This window comes from Melospiza georgiana, chromosome 1 (assembly GCF_028018845.1).
Source record: "Melospiza georgiana isolate bMelGeo1 chromosome 1, bMelGeo1.pri, whole genome shotgun sequence".
NCBI lineage: Eukaryota > Metazoa > Chordata > Aves > Passeriformes > Passerellidae > Melospiza > Melospiza georgiana.
The window spans coordinates 38156578-38175456 of record NC_080430.1 but is presented as its reverse complement, the minus strand read 5'-3'; the positions used below and the strand labels follow the sequence as shown (position 1 = coordinate 38175456).

Below are 18879 nucleotides of genomic sequence, written 5' to 3'. Positions count from 1 at the left end.
AGCAAAGATGATTACAGTATATGAGGCTCCCTTCACTCCTCAGCAGCAGAGTGGGAGGATGGGAGGAGGGATCTAGCTTGTCAACACATGGTTCTGTTAAGGCTCTTTGCTCTTGCATTGTCCTCCTTGTTTCTTAGCTTTTGTAAGATTCTTGTGATCAGGTTAATAACCCAAATTCATTAAAACTCAAAGGTTTTAATTTTTGTAGAGGGGGTCACTTGCTCATCTCAAGCCATAAAATCATATTAAGAAATTGCTTGAAACACTTGACACAAAATTCAATTAGATAAAAGCCTGTTGGCTAAATTTAGGTGTTACTTTTCTTTTTTAGTCTGAAAAAGTAGTAAAAATATTAGAAATGTGTCAAATGATGTGATGCAAAAAAGTTGAATTTTATTAGGTCTTCATTCCATATAATTCAAGCAAAACAATACAATGACTTAACATGGATCAGAGCAAATATATATATATATAAATACATATATATATAAATACACACATATATATATATATATATATACACATACACATATATCCACACACAAATACATATATATATATATATACACACACATGCATATATGCTATACACATACTCAATAACATCTGGAATTATAATAGCTAGACTTAAAATTGTGAAGATGCAAGATCCTGATCCTTCTGATCTATGTGAATTATCAGAAAAGTGCACACCGGAATTTTTCTCCTCTTGGTACTATTCAATTTTATCATGGTTACAAGGCTTGCTAGAAATGCCTTTAAAACCCCCATGTTTCCATAAGTGTCTCTCAAATAATTGTGTAATGCAACAGAATCAAAGTTATTGATCCTTTTTTATTTTATTTTTGCCTCTCCAATAGAGAAAACCTTAAAATAAAATAAAACATGCCAGTTGAGACTTTTTTTCCCCTGTGGAATAATTTTTAGTGTCTTATGCCCAAGGCTTGATCTTTTTGAACACATTAGGAAGAAGGTAGATGACAAATGACCTTTGACTACAACAAACTGAAATGTTTGAAGTGGGTTGCTTTTATACTAGGCATGTTTCAATATATATTTAGAGTTATTTCCAGAAATGCTGAATTATAGACCATTAATAACTATGAGGGCAAAATCAGTGAATGCCAAATTTGATTTTTGATGCGCACAATGTGAAATTTTAATAGTTACATAGGGCTAGAAGTAACTATTTTGACTAGTGAGATTGTGTGAGCAAGCATGGCTCTCTCTAAAATGTTATTTAAATGTTGTTTTATAACATTTTCTGTGTTTGGTTCCTGGAACAGGGGCTATAAAATTTTAAGGTGGTTTGATAGAGGACCACAACATAGCCAGGCTGACTGAAGAGCAGTCCAGGAAAGATACTACTACCTGAGATTTTGTCACTTTTCTTTTTCTTTAGAGAGGGTTTCAGGCTGTTTCTGGCCTATGTAAAAAAGGAGATTTTGTCCCTTCAACCATGCCTTGGTATCCCTAGCCAGCACTTAAATCTGCACATTGGTATGCAGACTGCTCCTTGCTACCTTTCATATCCCTGCGGGGGGTGGTTTTCCCCATGGAGTTTTTGTTTGTTTGGTTGGTTGGGTTTTTTTTTTCCGTTTAGATTTTTGCCCATATTAAGTGGTAACCAAGACACACAGGACACTGGTCTGAGCCTTCTGTTTACAGTTACAAGCTGTGTGGTCGACGTAGGAAACCCTATAGTATAAGATGTATCAGAACATATAAAACCTGTATGTAAAATACTATAGTAAAATATGTACCAGAACCTATAAAAATTTCTTTGCTTTTTGCGTGAGGTAAAAGCTCTGAATAGAGTGAATAATCACATGTGGCTTTTTTATGGAATAATTTTATGTCACGTGATAATAAAATGCTTTTAAGGAACACCAGGGTAGGATATGGAAAAAACTGAAAAGTCATAACTTCAGACAGCTTAAAGAAATGTGTACATATTACTAGGTTTCCATTTTTTGGCCCACACTTAGTGCTGCTTTACAGAAAATTCTTGTGTGTACTTGTGTAAATGTAACTGGACTGTAATCAATAGAATTATCCACCAACAAGAATGATTTATATTAGCCAGGGGCAGGGATTCCCATTCATTAAATCTGTGGAGGACAAGCCTTTATCTATTTCCATAGATGCAGCCTGGAGCATCCAACATGTCATGGATTAGATAAATTGGGCTTGACATGCCTGTGTTTCTGGAAAATAGGACAAAAATTTCTTTTGTCCTTTGTGTCTTGTCTGCAAAAGCAGTAATGCTTTTCCCCCACCTATAGAGAACGACAGGAGATAATTTTACTGGCTTGTAAAACTTTTTTTTTTTAATTATAGGCATATTTTACGTAGAGATTTGAAAAACAAAACTGTCAGCATTTTCACAAGTGTCTGGAGAAGGACAGTCAACCTAATGACTGCCACATATTCCAGCTCTCAGAGCATTTGCCTAAATCAGCTCCACCAGGTGTAAGCTTGCCAGAATTGAAGTTTTCATAGTCCTTTTTTTTATAAATAGCCATTTTGTTAGAACTTCTCCGCTGTAAAAGAATGTATTCACTTCCCCAGGAAAACACTAGCCCTGAGGTCAAGGGATTTTTGTGGGCTGCTGAAAACACAAGCTAAATTCCTCTGTGAAGTGAATACACATTTACACAGATCTAAACTGCTCCAAAATGGTATCATTGTGCAAGTCTCCCCAGTCAGTCAACAGCCCAACTATTGGGACATTTCCCTGAGGTGCTGAGGACTTACAGAGCAGGCTTCAATATGGGCCGTTGATTAAAATACAGACCTTGATTTCTTTAAATTTTTGAAACTTCTAAAAGAATTTGTTTTTACATTATGTGTGAAAGTGTAGCTTCCATGTAGATCTGAAGAGAAGATAAATTCTGACAGAGCTTTGCAACAAAGAAAAAGCTGAATTTTTTGCTGTTTTCTTATCCATAAGCAATCGCATCTTGAAGCAAAGCATCAGCTAAATTAGCACAGAGGAATAGATTAATTATCAGTAACTTTGTAATTGCCATGGCATGTGCAAACCCGCAGCCTGATTCAAAGATTATTAAAACATGGTTTCAAACTGGTCCTTTATGACAGGGAATAAAAAGGTTTATAAAAGTGAATTCAATATAGTCTGTTTTGTTATGTTTTCCCTTTTGCAGAAGGGTCATGGCTGGGATCTGCTAGTGAGAATGAAGGTACCCTGCTTGGGCAGTGGAATCAGTCTTTTGGAATTTGTGTTTTATCTTTTCTTTCTTTTTTTCTTTCATTGCAGCTATGCATATATGCATATAACTGTACAATTGCACAGTTTCTGGATAAAAATAAAAACATTTACTCACCAGCATATACTGTGAATTAACACCTAGTTCTGTGTTCCAGCATATCATATGACACATGTTTGTCTCTGTTTAAGAAAGGGGAAAAAATAGTAAAATCACTTGAATTGCACAAGAGCAGCATGTGATTGCACTAAATAATGTTTGGCAAAGATACAATTTGTAGATACCATAGTTACACAATTACTACTATTTAAGAGTGCTATAACATGTCCTATTTAAACTTTATTAAAATTAAATCTGTGGCTGGAGATATAGCATTTCCAGAAGACAACAGTTTAATTGATTCTGGCCAGGGTTCACATTTCCCCCATTGATTTCCAACATCCCATTCTTTTATTTCCAGTCTTGTTTTGCCTTATACTGTCTTACTTCCCCTTCTTTCCCCTCCACTTTTCCCTCTCCCAAACTTGATGTGAACTCCTTGCCCTTATCATTTTCTTCAGGGTTTTGTGCTCTATCAGCACCAGCTCTCCTTTCGTGGCTCCCTTGCTGAACTCAAAGCTCTGTCTGCAGTGCAGAACTGCTGATAGTTTGCATCCCTAGCTTTTTTCAGACAGATGAAGAATGGCTGGCCAGTTTATCAGGACTGCAAAAAGGTTCCTAGCAAGTCAGGAGTGATCTGCAAATTCCTGGTGAATTCCTCACCTCTTCATGCTGGAAGGCTGCTCTGTTGTTAGCAGTCACGCTTTTGTGTTGTGTGAGTGTTCAGCTTGAACCTGAACTTTTCTGAAGTGGGCCAAGAGAGCAACATCTGATGGCACAGCTCCAGTAAGATGTAAGCTGATCTCTGTTGCTTAATGCTGAGGGGAGTGACTCTAATCTAATCATCAAGTGCTTGGTTACTTAGCAGAAGATATAGGTGTTTTTCTCTCCCCACTACAACATTTTTTTAAATTACCTGCTGATGAAAATCCAAGGTGTAGTCATGACTGACATAGTGCATGTGTGATTTGAGATGGCATAAAATTCTGTCCTAGGAAGGTTCAAAATTAGTAGTTAAATAAATATTTTATCCCTCCCTTCCCCTGTCTCTGTGGGGAGAGCAAACTGCCAAGCACTGTCTGCTTTTTCTTTGCTTCTCAATACAAAGCATAGGTTGCCTGCTAGGAAAACTTCAGTTTTGCATCAACTTCTTTTTCCAGAAACTCTCAGCCACAGAGCCTCAGGCTCTTGCTTTTTGCACAAACAGCTGTATCTCCTGAGGACTGAACTTGTTTAATTTCAATCAAATATAGTAGAAGTTTATGAAAAGCAATAGGTTGGGGTTTAGAGGCAATTGGGCCATGTGATCTAATAGGTTTTTTTTCTGACTTTACATCCTGAAAAAGAAAGATATTTGTGTTTGCTCTTTTGGTTAAATTTTCTTTAAGGACTTCAAGTATTTCATTCAGAATGGGAGTTATTTCATTGTTGGAAAAAGTTCCTGAGCCAAATAATTTGAAGTGTTTTTAATTTAGAAATACATGCATACAGGAAAAATGATGCTATGATCTATAATTTATCTTGACAAGTATCTTTCAAATCACCATGGACTGAAAAGTTATTTATGTCCAGGAGCCTGTCCTGTAAAACATACTTATATCCACTGTGGCACTGGTCATTATCCATTAGTAAATCCTGTGCTTTTGGTTCCATTCTAATTTTTCCACTTATTCTTTTACCTACCTATGAAAGATCATAAACCTAATAATTTTAAACACGTATGTCTTGGAGTGATTTTTGTGAATCAAAATTTTTGAGACTGTGGTAGTTTCTGATGTATTGTGCAAGCATTTACATCATTTTGCATGGGAAAGAAAAATGAAAAATATTATTTTATTTCAATAAGTGTGTGCTTTTGTCACATACATACACATAGGCAGGTCTGTGTATCCAGCTCTGTGAGGTTTGTTCAGGAGGGAATCATGGTCCAGGCTATGCTACACTGGCATAGGCTGACATAGGTATTTTCATGTCCATCGTTGTGTGCTACCTGTAAGACCAACAGCCATGTGCAGCTGCAAAACCACAGACTTTCTGCCACTTGTTTTCTCAATACACCTCTCTCCTTCCTTTCCTTCCACTCCCTCTGTGGAGCTAGCTTTGACTTTGCTCTTTTGGCTTTGATTCTGCCATCCTTCTCCTAACTTCATTACTTTCTGAAGTTGATCTGCCTGTTATTTGGTAAAGCAACAGAGGTTTGACAGCTAGCAGAGGAGTGAAGTCGTACCCTGGAAACATGCACTAACTTGTCATTAAGTTCTACTTACTTTGCACTATGCAGTTACAAAAACCACTTTCAGTGAATTATTAATGCTAAATGGAATTATTAGGGCTGAAGAGAAGATGCATTGCTACACAGAACTATTTTCATAGTTTACTAGTGGAGTGTGTCCATTTCATGACATTAGTTACCATATTCTTCTCAGTCATACGCTTGTTTCATTTCAAGTAAAGACACCAGAAGTTAATAGTTATTTCTTCCCCAAGCATGCTTTTGAAAAATGGCACTTTTAAAGCTTTAATATATTCATCATATTCAATATGTTCATAAAAAATGAAAAATTCTTTGAAAATCTGTTTGCAATACAGTGTTCTTCTGATTAATAAGCCTTGGAAATTTGTGCTCATTATACCATAAACATGACCTTTATAAAACCATCAGAAAAATCTAACTGTAGAATATGCCAGGTCAAAGACTTTTTAAAATGTCAAAAAGCGTAAAGCTTTAAAATTAATGTGATTTTTATAATACTTGGCTGATGCTTGTATTTTTGCTTAGCTTATTTATTTATGGTGGGGATTTTTTGAGCCTTTGTGGTTAGGATCTACCAGGAGACTGTGACCTCAGGGGAGCACACTTTGGGATGCATCTTAATCATCAGCATTTTCTTCAGTGTTTGGATCCAGTTAGTTTGTAAACACATTTTTGCTGGGCATGATCTGATAAGATCAAGTATCTCTCCAATAGAGGCTAAAAACCATATACTGACCCACTGGTTGGGAAACATCCACGATGTGTCAGTAAATAATGGTGCAGTCAGTTCAACAATGTCACAAAATACGTCTGTAGGCTGAAAGGTGTTGAGAAACACTGTGCATGTAGTTTTGGGGAAATGCACATTTGTAACACTGTGACCTTCTTCGAACTTCATCAGGTTGTAGCGCTTCTCTGAAAACACCCATGCTTCCCACCTTAGCTTGAGTCTGAAAGTAAATCTTTCTGCTGCAGGCTGGAAATGACACTAGGGCAGCGGCTTTATGTGGGAATAACTAGCCAAGATCATCATGAAAAGGAAAAGGAAACCTGGTTTTTACACAGAATCACAAAGTGAGTCAGGTTAGAAAGGAACACAGTGGGTCATCTGGTCCAATCTCCCTACTCAAGTAGGGTCATCCTAGAGCACATGGCACAGGACTGCATCCAGATGGTTCTTGAGTATCTCTGGTGAAAGACACTCCACAGCCTCTGAAAATTCTGATCCAGTGTTCAGTCACTCACACAGTAACGTTCTTCCTCACATTCACCTGGAACTTCTTGCGCATCAGTTTCTGCCCATCGCCTCTTGTCCTGTTACTTGGCGCCACCGAGAGGCGCCCAGCTCCATCCTATTGACACCCTCCCTCCCAACAATTATTTACATTGGTGAGATCCCTTCTCAGCCATCTTTTTTGTCCTGGCATTACTGCATGGTGGTAGAAATGTCTCTGTACATTTCTATCTCACTCTGTGCAAGGCAGGCATTTTGCTTCCTTGGATTCACTTTCTTACCAAAGAAAGTAAAAAGTAGTATAAAACATGAGCAGTATGAGAAGAAACAGAAGAAACTGTAAAATAGAGCTGGGGATATGTAGTTTGCCAAAAGCAAAAAGAATCATTAGTGCAGCTGTAGAGTCATTGGTGAACTTCTCTTCCCTCTAGCATTTATGGCACCGAAGGAAGAGCAAGTTTTGACATTGTCTATGAGATCATTACAGTCTAAGTGAAAGCGCATTCAGTTTGCAGTTAGCCTACAACCAGGAGAGGATATTACAGTGCTCAGAGGACTAAATCTGGGGACCCAGAGGTCAGCTCCTTTGTCTGCCACAGATTCCTGTGTAAGCTTTGAGAAGAAGACTTTTGCTGTCTGTCGTAGGTTTCTTCCTAGCTGAAAAATTGGGATAATCTCTCGCCAGGTGGAAGTGTCCAGAGAATTAAGACTGGAATTACACAGAGAAAAAAAGTAAGGCTGCTGGGTATTTAATATTTGATTTTTTTTTTGTAAGGCAAATAGAAATTAAAAGCTTCTCCATTCTAAAGAGGGAGGAGAGCTGAGGTTCATGAGTATTCTAGTTTGTCTACTCCAAAGCCATGACTTTCTGTCTTGGGCTTTATGGTTCTCTGGTAGTTGGCGTGCTTGGTACTTGGTATGGGCAGTTGGTAACAAGCATGCTGACCAAATTGGACAATTTCTAGTTGTTTCCTTATACTAGAAACAGACAGAACTTTACAGAAAGTAGAACATTCATTTTGGATCATTTAACTTCCAGTGATCCAACAGTTTCCAATAGGGAAAAAGAATCCAAATTTGTCCAACCAGCTGCAATAAAAGCCCAAAGGACTCTGAAGAGCTCAATTAGGTAGGTCGTGTTGCTAAAATAAAAAGCTAAGTCTCTGCCCTTGTGCAATTTGAAATCTGTATAAGATGTGGCCCATAGTGGGTTAGACAAATTCCTTGCTTGACAGTGTTTCGTACTGAAGTTCAGGTCGTGGTTTTTCAGTAGCTGTTATGTAAAAATCCAAAGCAAAACACACCAGTATTTTATTCAGCAGAGTGTTACCTGGGGTCCATGGCATATTTTAGATATGAGGCAAAAGAGGTGATACTTTGTGGGGTTAATGGGGGCTCTGACATTAATTAGCCTTGAGCCCTGAGGTGGGTAAGGTCTGCACAACACTGAGCACCTCAGTCCCATTCAGTCAGAACTGGGCTTCATTGTCTCTAAGGTGGGCTCACCTTCCTGTAATGCAGATGATAAAGCAACAGGAGGGGAAAAGGTAGCAAAATGGGAGCAGAAACCTTTGTTTAGCAAAGTAAAGGAAATAATGACAGGAGATAATGGGTATCAAACTACACATGCAAATTTGTCTCTGCATTTTCCCAGTCCAGCATCATAATAGTAGTTTCACAGCTTTCTACCTAATGAAAAGAGAAATTTACTCCTCTGTACACCTAGAGAAGTACATTTTCCAATCAAAATTGTTGGGGTCTATGGTCTTATGTGTTTCAAAATGCTAGTATGTGTGAAAGAAAAGACTTTAAAAAACACTGCATGATGCATTGCTGCAGGCTTCTAAAACTAATAATAATAATAAAAAGAATTCCTTCTCTAAACTAGCTCACTTTGCAGGAACCAGAGAATAAATATTTTCTCTAGAAAAAATAATACTTTGAATAGCAGTAAATGACCAGAGTTGATTCAAACTTTCCAGGTGAACAGTGTATGTGCTGAAAAATGCTGTCTATAAATAAACAGTGGGTACTGATTTGTGCCAATCTGGGAAAAAAAAAAAGGGAAGAGAAGAAAATATTTTTGTAATGAGTCATTTTGAGTTGTTTGGATCTGGATGTTTGAATTTTGTTAATATTTAAATAATAAAAACAGTTAAGTATCTAAGTAGGAGCTATAGGGTGTCCTTTTAGGTGCAAGAAGAGTTTTAGCTGACACAGTGGTGGGATTTTCCCCCTTTAATTGTCATTATTTTTTTGGTTTGGCTGGTGAACTGAAAAATCAATTACTCACAGATCTCCACAGCTGAGACAGTGTTGCATTCATCCTCTTCAAAGTGACTAGCCACTGCTAGCATTGCTAACAGCAAAACCTGTGAAAGAAAAGCTTGTGTGGCCACACCGTGTACTTGATCCTCAAGCTGTCTCGGGAGAACCAGCAGGATTGAGAATGGTGTGGTTGGAGTCCCATTTTGAAGGCTCTTCTTTTCAAGTGGGCTTCAAATATTTAATACAGTTGAGTTTTTTACTTTCTTTTCTGGACCTAAGAGTGATTATATGTAAAAGTATTGTGTTTAAATGTGGCTATAGTATTTTTAAAGATTTTTTTGAGGTTATTAAATAATGAAAGCACTCTCCAAAAAGAGTATGTGAACAATAGAGAAGTTGAAAGCACATTAAGATTATTTCCCTTTCTAAAAGAAATAAATTTAAAAAAAGAAACAAACCACTAAAAATTATAAAAAAACCCTTTCAAGAAGCTGAGTTCTAAGACTGTAAGTCGCCAGAAAATAGATTTTCTGAGCACTAAATTTACCATTCACGTAATTTATTTACATCTAATCTCCTTTCAGTTCACAGGTAATAACCCATAACCTACAAAAAAGAAATATTCAAAATCAGAAGTTTATCTCTTTATGCATGTAAAAGATAGAGGTTGCATGTTAGCTAACTTTCTGTATGCTGAGTTCATATTTTAGACACTTTATTACAACTACAACTAAGTAGTTTGGTGATTGAGTCTCATTTTTCCGTGCGAGGTTGGATCACTGGTACTACTCATTCTGGAGCTGAATTTACCTTTAAAGGGGCGATTCAGCAGTTTTTGAGAAAAGTATCTGTTGGAAAAATCAAGATTACCATACAGTGATAAAAAGCAGTACCCTAGTGACTATGGACCATGACAAATTGCATTAAACTAATTCCTAAAAGCCACATCTACAATTCGTGTCATATTTTCTCTGTTAGATCCCAGAGAAGCTTATTCTTTTGGTTTTGGATATCTTAAAATTTCCTGTTTTATCAAATTCCATGAAAATATAAATGGGATATCTCTTATTTTAGATCATGAAAGAACATTATTCACCATGGATAGCCTGCTGTTCTTAAATGCTTGTGTCTTTATTGTCTTTTCAAAAAAATCCCTCCAAATATACCTTTCCTTTGGCCCACTGGCAAACCTGATTCATCGCAAATCAAAAGTTCTAGCTAATATTGAGTTATCCAAATGTAAGCTTATTAACATTTATAAGCTTGACCATGAGCTCCACACATATCCTTTCCCTTTTATATTTTAAAATAGCCGGAGTCATTGTTCTTGTAAATTTTCTATGAAAATTCCTGGTTTTACTCAGGCTCTCTAGGATATATTTTAATGCTTAGTGCATGTGTACTATTAGATATTAGGTTCCTATATAAACATTATTAATTATAGCTTTTGAAGTTCTTTTAAAGCCTCCTAAAAGTCAAATTTTCAGTGGGAAATGTGTGGTACTTTCCCAGCTTCTCCACTGAGTCATACCAGCTGAAAGGTTCTCTGAGCTTTTGCCAAGGCACAATGTGTATATTTTTTTGACCTCAGATAAGTTATTATGGAAATATTAAGAGAGGTGTGAGATGGGTTGCAAAACATGGAAATATCTATATCTTAGAGAAACCAGTTTATGATCCTGAAAACCAACTCAGACTCTAGGAAGGAAAGGAAAGGGTTGAGTGTCTTTGCTGTATTCAAAATAGCTGTGCACATGGACAGAAGGAAAAACTTGCAAAGTAGTGAAGGAATGAAAATAAAATTCTGCAGAGATTTGCTTTTTCACTCAGTGTTTATGGTGGTAATAGTTAGTGATGGAAGAACTGCAAAAGATTTAGATTAATGGGGTAATAGTTTAGAGTTTCTGCCCAGTTTACATACCTCCAAGTTTCAAATGCATTGCAAAAAATTATCTACATTTTTGTGTCTGCAAAAGCTGAGCTAGATTCTTCCTTAGGGAGACTATTTGATAATGCATCTTGGGATTCTTTTTCTGTAAACTGTATCTGCATTTAAGTTGAAATGTGAGGGTTTGGGAATGAGCGTGTGCATGAGGAAAGACTGTGCAGAGAAACATGTAACACAACTTTCTCTATAGCCAAGTTACAAATAACAAGAGGTGGTTGCCAATTTGTTGAGCTGTTTGTTAGGGAACCTGATAAATAGGGATCTTGGCCTCCTTGAAAAACATTAAGGAAATTTGCTATTTATTATCCTGTATTTAAAACCACCCTACTTTATGATATCTGTTTACTCTAGGGCTATTTTTATTGGTTTCCTATGTGTATATTCAGTCTTTGTGATTCTCTTAATCCAGATTTTAGGGTGACTACTTACAGTTGTTCATACTCTTTACCTAACACCAATCCAAGCAAAATTTCAGGTGAACTGGGCACAGAAATTTACATGGGAAACTTTATTTTCATTAAGTGCTATTTCATTGAAAGCAAAATTTCCCCCAGAATTGTTAACTTTTTGTAAAGAATTGTCACCAAAAAAAGTTGTGAAGATAAGATTAAAACTTAAGCATTTTTAATGACACGTTAAAAATGAACCATTTTTTTCAAGAATGCATTAGAATGGTTCTCATTTTAAAATCTATTTTCAGTTCCACATTGAAACATGGTCTCTAAAGTCAAAATGGGGTAGAGAGGAAGCAGGGGAAAGGAAAGACACCAGTATTTGTTCTCATTCATACTCAAAAATAATTTTAAAAAGAGCCAATTCCTCATGGAATGGACAATTTGAGGTGCAACGAGCAGGAATCATTTCTTCACCTGTTTCTGTCATATTCCCTTGGTTCAGGCAAGAGAGTTCTTGTGGTGATTAAGTTCACATCACCAGTGATTTCAGAAGGCGAACCCGCCTGACTGGGCTGTGTCATCAAGAGCATGAACCTCATGTTTCTCACGTGCCTTTGTAGCACGTGGGCTGTCTGTGCCCAGAACACGGTGTTGTACTTCAAACCGGATTACCCAGTGGTAGGGCAAAATGTCTGGTCTCAGCTGGAGACACAGAACTGCATCCCTGTGCAAAAAAAGTGCTCTTTGATTGACTTTGGAGGAGTTCTCCAAGGTCAAAACAGGCTCAATGTGATATAGGAAGGAGCAAAGCTTGGTTGCAAGCTTTTCCCCAAACTTGTATGCCCACACTTATTTTGGATGTATAGCCAGTGCCTCTGTCCAAGAGATTATCTTGCCTGTGATTTAAATTGCCTGAAAATTAAAGAAACAAATGATTGCTTCAAACTTGAACAAAATGCTGAGTGGATTAATCTTCTAAGTAGTATTATTCTTGGTCTCCCTACAAAGAAAATTAGGGTAACAATATTGATGTGAATTTCTCAAATGTATCAACATTCATCTCCCATTTAGAATCTGATTCTTATCTTCTTTAGAAAGACATGAGACTCTAACATCACTAACTTGTAAGACTGGAATTAGAAAATACTGTATTATCCTTCCATTTCAAGGTGTAGCATGCTCCTCATAAAGACAAGGTTATCTATGTGAACTTCAGGTAATAATAATAGGGAGCATTAAGTGCAGGCTGTGGACAAAACCTATCAGTGTTGTGGGATTTTATCCTAGTTTTATTGGTCAATGTTATCCAACCCTTGCTGGTAGAAGGCTTGTAAAAAGGCTGACATTGAACCTTCACCCTCACTGTGTGTTGATCAGCAGTGCTGCATCTGCTCAGGGAATGCTATGGAGGTCTTTGTGGAGAAACTCATCCTACAAAATACCAAAATTGTCATAAGCAAATGTTATGGTTCTTCATTGTAATCCAACATTCCATAACACTTGGAATTTGTACACTCTTCAAGAACTCTTCCCAGTGGTCTTCTACCCCTCTCCATCCCTCTGCTAATGGATTAGGTGGGAAATAGTTAAAGCTGGCATTCTCAAATGTTGTCCAAGCTAAGCCGAGTCACAAAAATGGTTGCCATTGCTTCAGTTTTTCTGTTGCAGATTCTAGACTACAACTCTGTGCATGTTAAATGGAAAGAGAAGCTAATTTTTGCAGCCATAAACATTAGAGAAGTTCTTAAGCAAAGGCTCAGATTTCATGATGCCTCTCACATGCTCCATCATTTAGGGACATGTCTGACACTATTGAAAAAACAGAGAGCAGCTGTGCTCCTGACCATACTAATTTTCTGTGCCACTGTAGCCAGGACTGTGGTAGATTTTAAACTCTGTTCCAGAGGCTGTGAGTCCCAGCCAAGGTCCTGCAGAGCTGGCTGGATTTTTCCATTTAAAGCTTGTTCCCGTCCCCAGATGGCTTTGCATCACACTGGCTGGCAGCAGCAGGTGCGCGAGTGCCGAGTCATGCCACAGGAAAGGATCACAGAATAGAAATATTTCATCCTCCATGGTTTGGTACCTCAGATGAGTTTGGGATAGGAATGCTGTTGCTCTAGGTAATCCACACCTGTGAAGCTCTTCTCTGTAGCACTGAGATAATACAGCCCATGAGCTGTGTCCCCAAGCACGGGTGACATTTCTCAGTCCAGTTTGCATTTGTGAGTTATAGAATATTTGATTAGCCTCAAATTCTTTGCTATTGCCAGGAAAATGTTCACCTTGAAATTTCTGTGTGATTCTGCACAATCTCAGGTGCAATCTCTATTTTTTTCTTTAGTAAGAGTGACTTTTTCCTTTCGTGGTGTGTGAAAGCTTTATAAAATTAAAGCTAAGTATTTCCAGCATTTTAAAAAGTGCCTTTATGGGTCTTTCCTATTCCAAGGTAGTATGATTGGCATGTTCAACACTACCCTATCATCATTCTGACCTGTTAGATTTATTTTTACAGTGTTTTTGTAACCATGTCATGGGAATGTAACAATTGCCAAAGCAATGGCAATCAAATACTTGATAATTCTATGCTGCTTGTGCTCTACTTTTCTGTTGCCTATATCCTCAGCTGCAGCATTCAAAAACTTTTGATTTCTTATACACTTACATTGAGGTACCATGTAGAAACTATCCCAAAAATTATTCTTTAATAAGTTATTCTTATTCTTCAAGCAGTTATTCCTGGGATTAAAAACTATTGTGAGATTACAGTGACCCATAATCCACTAATTTTAATTTACTAGTGATTCTTATTGAAACGCTTCACAGAGGAGTTGAAAGTTGGCAAAAAATACAGTATTCAAAATTTGGCTCCAGCTGATTTTATATCTAGAAACACAACCTGGATGATCTTCTACAACTGGTTAATTAAGTCCTATGGTTTTAGCCCTCAATTAGATGTGTAATATGACAAACCTTGTTAGCAGATTTGCTGGCCAAATATGGAGAGATGTCATATATCTTTCTGACTACTTTATATTTGCACTCTTAAAGGATGTATGCAACTCATCTAATAAAATGTCTGTATGTATGAGAGGGAAAAAAGAAACAGATTTTTGATCTCTCCTTCTTTTGATCTGTATGCCTGTGTCCCTGTTTAGTGAGTAGGGTAAAACTCCCCTTTCATTTTTTGTTCAATGTTTCTTGGACTCTTACCAACAGGTTTTTACAGTCTGTGGCCTGCCTCTAGGATTAGAAGAACGCTGGCATATTTTAACAGTTTCCTAGGATCCAAATAGTCTTTAATTAACAGGGAATTGATGTTTTGGAGTGCGACCAATATAGGAGACACTGAAAGCAGAGAATGAACTTGGATCCTTCCAGCTTATTGCTGGCTGTGGCCAGGGGAAAACAAATAAGCCAAATAGGGTCCACTGCAAACAGGTAGTGCCTTGTTAGTATGCAAGGGGATTTCTTAATTTGCATTATGTTCCCACAGAGCTGGTTGTTAGCTGGGAGGAGCTTTCTGCTGCTCAGAGTTTGAATCAACTCCACCCCTTGCAAAGAGCAGAAGGAGTTCATCGGTACCTTCCCATAAACAGAATTTTAGTGGCTCCTGAAACTGTTATTTTTAGATTTGTATTGATCAACTGTTGGGGCAGCAAGGTTTGTTGTGTTTGTGAGGTTTAGGTTGAAGCGGATGCCGTTGTCTCCATGAGTGAGCATTTAATTAATAAAGCAGAAGTCTGCAAATTACATGACTTTTGCTGAGCTGAACAGCAAGTTGTTCTTTATCTTTTTGAGTAATCTGCCTTTGTAGAGGTGAGCAACAGGGTAGGGACGAAGCACTGAAATGATAAGAGAATGAAACTAGCTGAAGGTCTCAAGGGAAGTTGGACATATGCTGAACTGTTGTTCCAGATTGTCCATGGAAATAAATGGTTTATAAGGTAATTCTAATCACAATAGACTGAAACATGAAGCAATTTCTGAAAAAGAATTACAACCAACTCAATCACTGAGTCAGCTGGGCTTTTTTTCGCTAATGCAGTAATTTTTGGACGAGTCAAAATATATTTGCTTGATGAAATATTGTCTTTTTACTGTTGCTTTGTGTGTGCGTGTGTGCTGGCTTTTATCCCCCTCACTAATCACATCACCTGCTGAATGCTTTCTGTCTCTCTGTGCCTGCAGGTGGTACATGCCAGAGCCCTGCTCTTCCAGCCCTTGTGCGTCCTCCTGCACCACCCCTGCAGCCATCGCTGGATATTAAGCCGTTCCTCCCGTTTCCTCTGGACACTGCTGCAGCAGTGAATCTCTTCCCCAACTTCAATGCAGTAAGTACTCTCCCAACAGTTCCACTGAGCCACAGCTTCTGTGGAAGGCTCAAGTGGGCACAAAGCAGGATTTTATGTACTCCATTACACCTGGAATATCCTCTCCCTTGCTGAGGGCCAAACAGCTCTTTCAGACGCGCTGATGGGCCATAAATTGAAGCCTACCTGGGTGTTAGTCAGAAGAAATGTAGAAGGAAAAAAGTTATATGATCCCGAGTAACATGCAATAAAGTTTCAGGCCGTATTCAGTCCCAGGGCTTGTGAATTTCCCACAGTAATTTAGGACGTGCAGAGCTTCACTAACTCACAGTTCACTGCAACTCTCAGAGAGGGAAAGTTTCAGAGCATTGGGATTCTACATCCCATCTCAAACACACTTCCTGAGAAATACAAAAAATTTACAGAGCCTAAAGAAGAAAAACTCTGTGAGGGCAAATAAGGTAAGAATGAGAACAATGTTAACTGCTGTATGAGCTATTCAGTGGGAAACAATCCAGGGTATTTTTTTCAGGTTAAGATGTGTTATTTCTCATATCTTAGATTTAAACTGGGGTAGATTTCTCCCTTTTTTCTTTTACTTAGTCATGCTATGTATAATTTTAGAAATCCCATTCCTTCTTTAATATTTTAGTTATTTTACTGACATATGTCATCAATATTCCAATTTTCCTGTTTCAGATTGAGATAATTAATGCTCTAAAAAAGGGTCTACATTGGTTTTATGTTAGTTTTGACTTTATATAATTATGCCCCTTTTCAATTCCTTTTTGTTGCTCTTTTCCTTATTTTCATATACTCTAGATACACTAAAAACCCTCTTAAGAAAATGTGTTCTTACCTGCTTTGAGAGACAGAGAGGGGGTGGAATCTTCCATTCTGAACCAATTCTAATTGACATGCAGAAATCTTAATTAAAATAATTAAGAATAGTAAAGGAACATGTGCATTCTTGAAAACAAATTATAGCAATCAATAGCGAATTTCTGTATTTAAATTTTTATTTTTTATCTTTCATAGATGTTCATTTTGCTTTAAAGTAATTAAAATAAGCTAATTGTCAAAACTGTTTGTACAGTCTTGAATTCAAGAAATTCACAGCATTAACAGAGAAACTACAAGCTAAAAGTCTTAAAAAGCACAGAAACAATATGTCAATGAACTACTATTACAAGTAAACTTTAAATTTAAAAAGTCTATAAGGTCTTAAAATGTGATGGATTTAACCAAGGTACTGATAACCCATAATGAAATGGATACAACTTGAGACTTGTTTAGTGTGCATTAGAGTTGAGATCTTTTAACCAGTTGTGCCTTGTGATCACTGTTTGTATTAATGCAATAGGCCAGCGGAATTTTAAAAATATATCAATTAGAATGCCTTGTATTTTTCTTCCTCAGGATTTTCCATGGTTCAGAGTCTTCAGATTGTTTTGCTAACTGTTTAATTATATAACTGAAATGGAATTTTAATGATGAATGTTAATAATTGTTAATCCTGCGCTACTCTATAAATTTCCAGTTTCTTTCTTCATACACAAACTGCTTTGCTACTATAATTATTTTGAGGGAAGGGTGGATAAGTCATATTAATTTGGAAGTAAGAATGTAAAAATAGACTAGTATCAAACCATGTTATTCCTGAACATTATCTTAGTAGCATATAATTTGGTAGGAGCACTGGTAAAGTGAGCCTAGTTTTCAGGAGTGAGACTTGAAGCCCTTTTTAACAGCACTCTGAAATCTGTTCCCATGCAAAATGCTGCTTCCCGTGATGTGTGGCCATCTGCCAAGTCCACCTTTGGCAGATATGTCAGTCCTGAGTGTGAGGATGCTGTCATCAGAGCTGCTGTCACCTGCCTTGCTGCTCATAGTTTATGCCTTGCTAAGTGACCTTTGCCTTCTCATCATGTGTGCTGACATGCAGCGTCATCCTCCGTGTTCCCATTTTCTTTGTGAGCAGCACATTATTGAACGCTGCTATGTTTAGCTCATATGCCAGGGATGGTTAGCAGCAACCTCCAAATGTATAGACTAGCTGAGTAGTTTTGTACTGTTCCAGAAATTCTCTCCAAGCCGACAAAACTTCTGGGGACACATCAGCTGCTGACTGTTATCAGCCCAAAAAGAAGTTAACCCATGCATCATGTTAGACTTTAAACACAACTTCTGGCAGGGGCTTCAGTATGTGAATGTGAGGCAGAAAAATGTGTTTAATCAAAAAATCATCTTTGTAAATATGGCTCTTCATGATTGACTGCAGCTGTTGAGGATGTGTTATCTTCATAGACTTCACTGACAGTCCTATGCAGTGTCAGTGGAGAATCACTTATGCTCTGTGGCTAAACCCAGGTCAAGCAAGTGGTCCATAACAACACCTGAACTGGATGTTCTCTCTTGTGTTATCAATAAATTAGCTTTTCGCTTGACTGAGACATCAGGGTCATAAATTGAGTCATAGGAAATGGATTTCTAAAGACCTCTTGACCCTCACAGGAACAAATTCCACAGGAACAAATGAGTTTGGCAGCATGTCTGGACTACTTCTCAAAAGGCTAGAGGGAAGTCCAGAATTTTGGCCACTTATTAGCCATTTTTCAATAGCCTTCACTTGAAAACAGCATGACCAAGGGAAAACTTGAATCAAAGTTCAGACATATTTCAGAGAAAATAAGTAGTCTTTCGCAATCCTAATTAATGTGGTTGTGATGGACATAGGCATCTGAGGTAATCAGCCTAAGCTTCTTCACAAAATATAATGGAGAAAATCAGCAATTTCTCCAAGTCATGCATGGATAAAAATGCACAAAGGTAGCTTGCAATGCAAGCTATATGTATACTTTGGCATGGAGTGAAGTGAACCCTGAAAGTTCTCATTCATCTATTCAGACTGTAATGAGGGACTGGCTCAGCTGCATCTACATTTAGATGAATCCCACATTATGGGACAGGTCATAAGCTATTCACAGCTCATATATTAAATTCCACTCAGAAATCACGATAGAAGTGCTGACATTGTATTGTATGTTTGCAGAGGAATGCTCCCATTTATTAAGCAGTTATACTTCTAATTTTATCTAAAGACAATCTTCAGGGAATTTGAGGATTCAGATGAACTGGATA

The 18879-nt window shown here is 37.5% G+C and overlaps 1 protein-coding gene across 3 annotated transcripts in view; it reads left to right on the top strand.

Annotated features, from left to right (window-relative positions):
* The window catches only part of ZNF385D (zinc finger protein 385D), a 412937-nt gene that overhangs the window by 262218 nt on the left and 131840 nt on the right, over positions 1-18879 (top strand). For all 3 annotated transcript variants that reach the window (XM_058031333.1, XM_058031341.1, XM_058031349.1), the window contains one exon: positions 15617-15759. In XM_058031333.1, coding sequence (XP_057887316.1) covers positions 15617-15759 — 143 coding nt within the window. The remainder of the gene's footprint in view (positions 1-15616; positions 15760-18879) is intronic.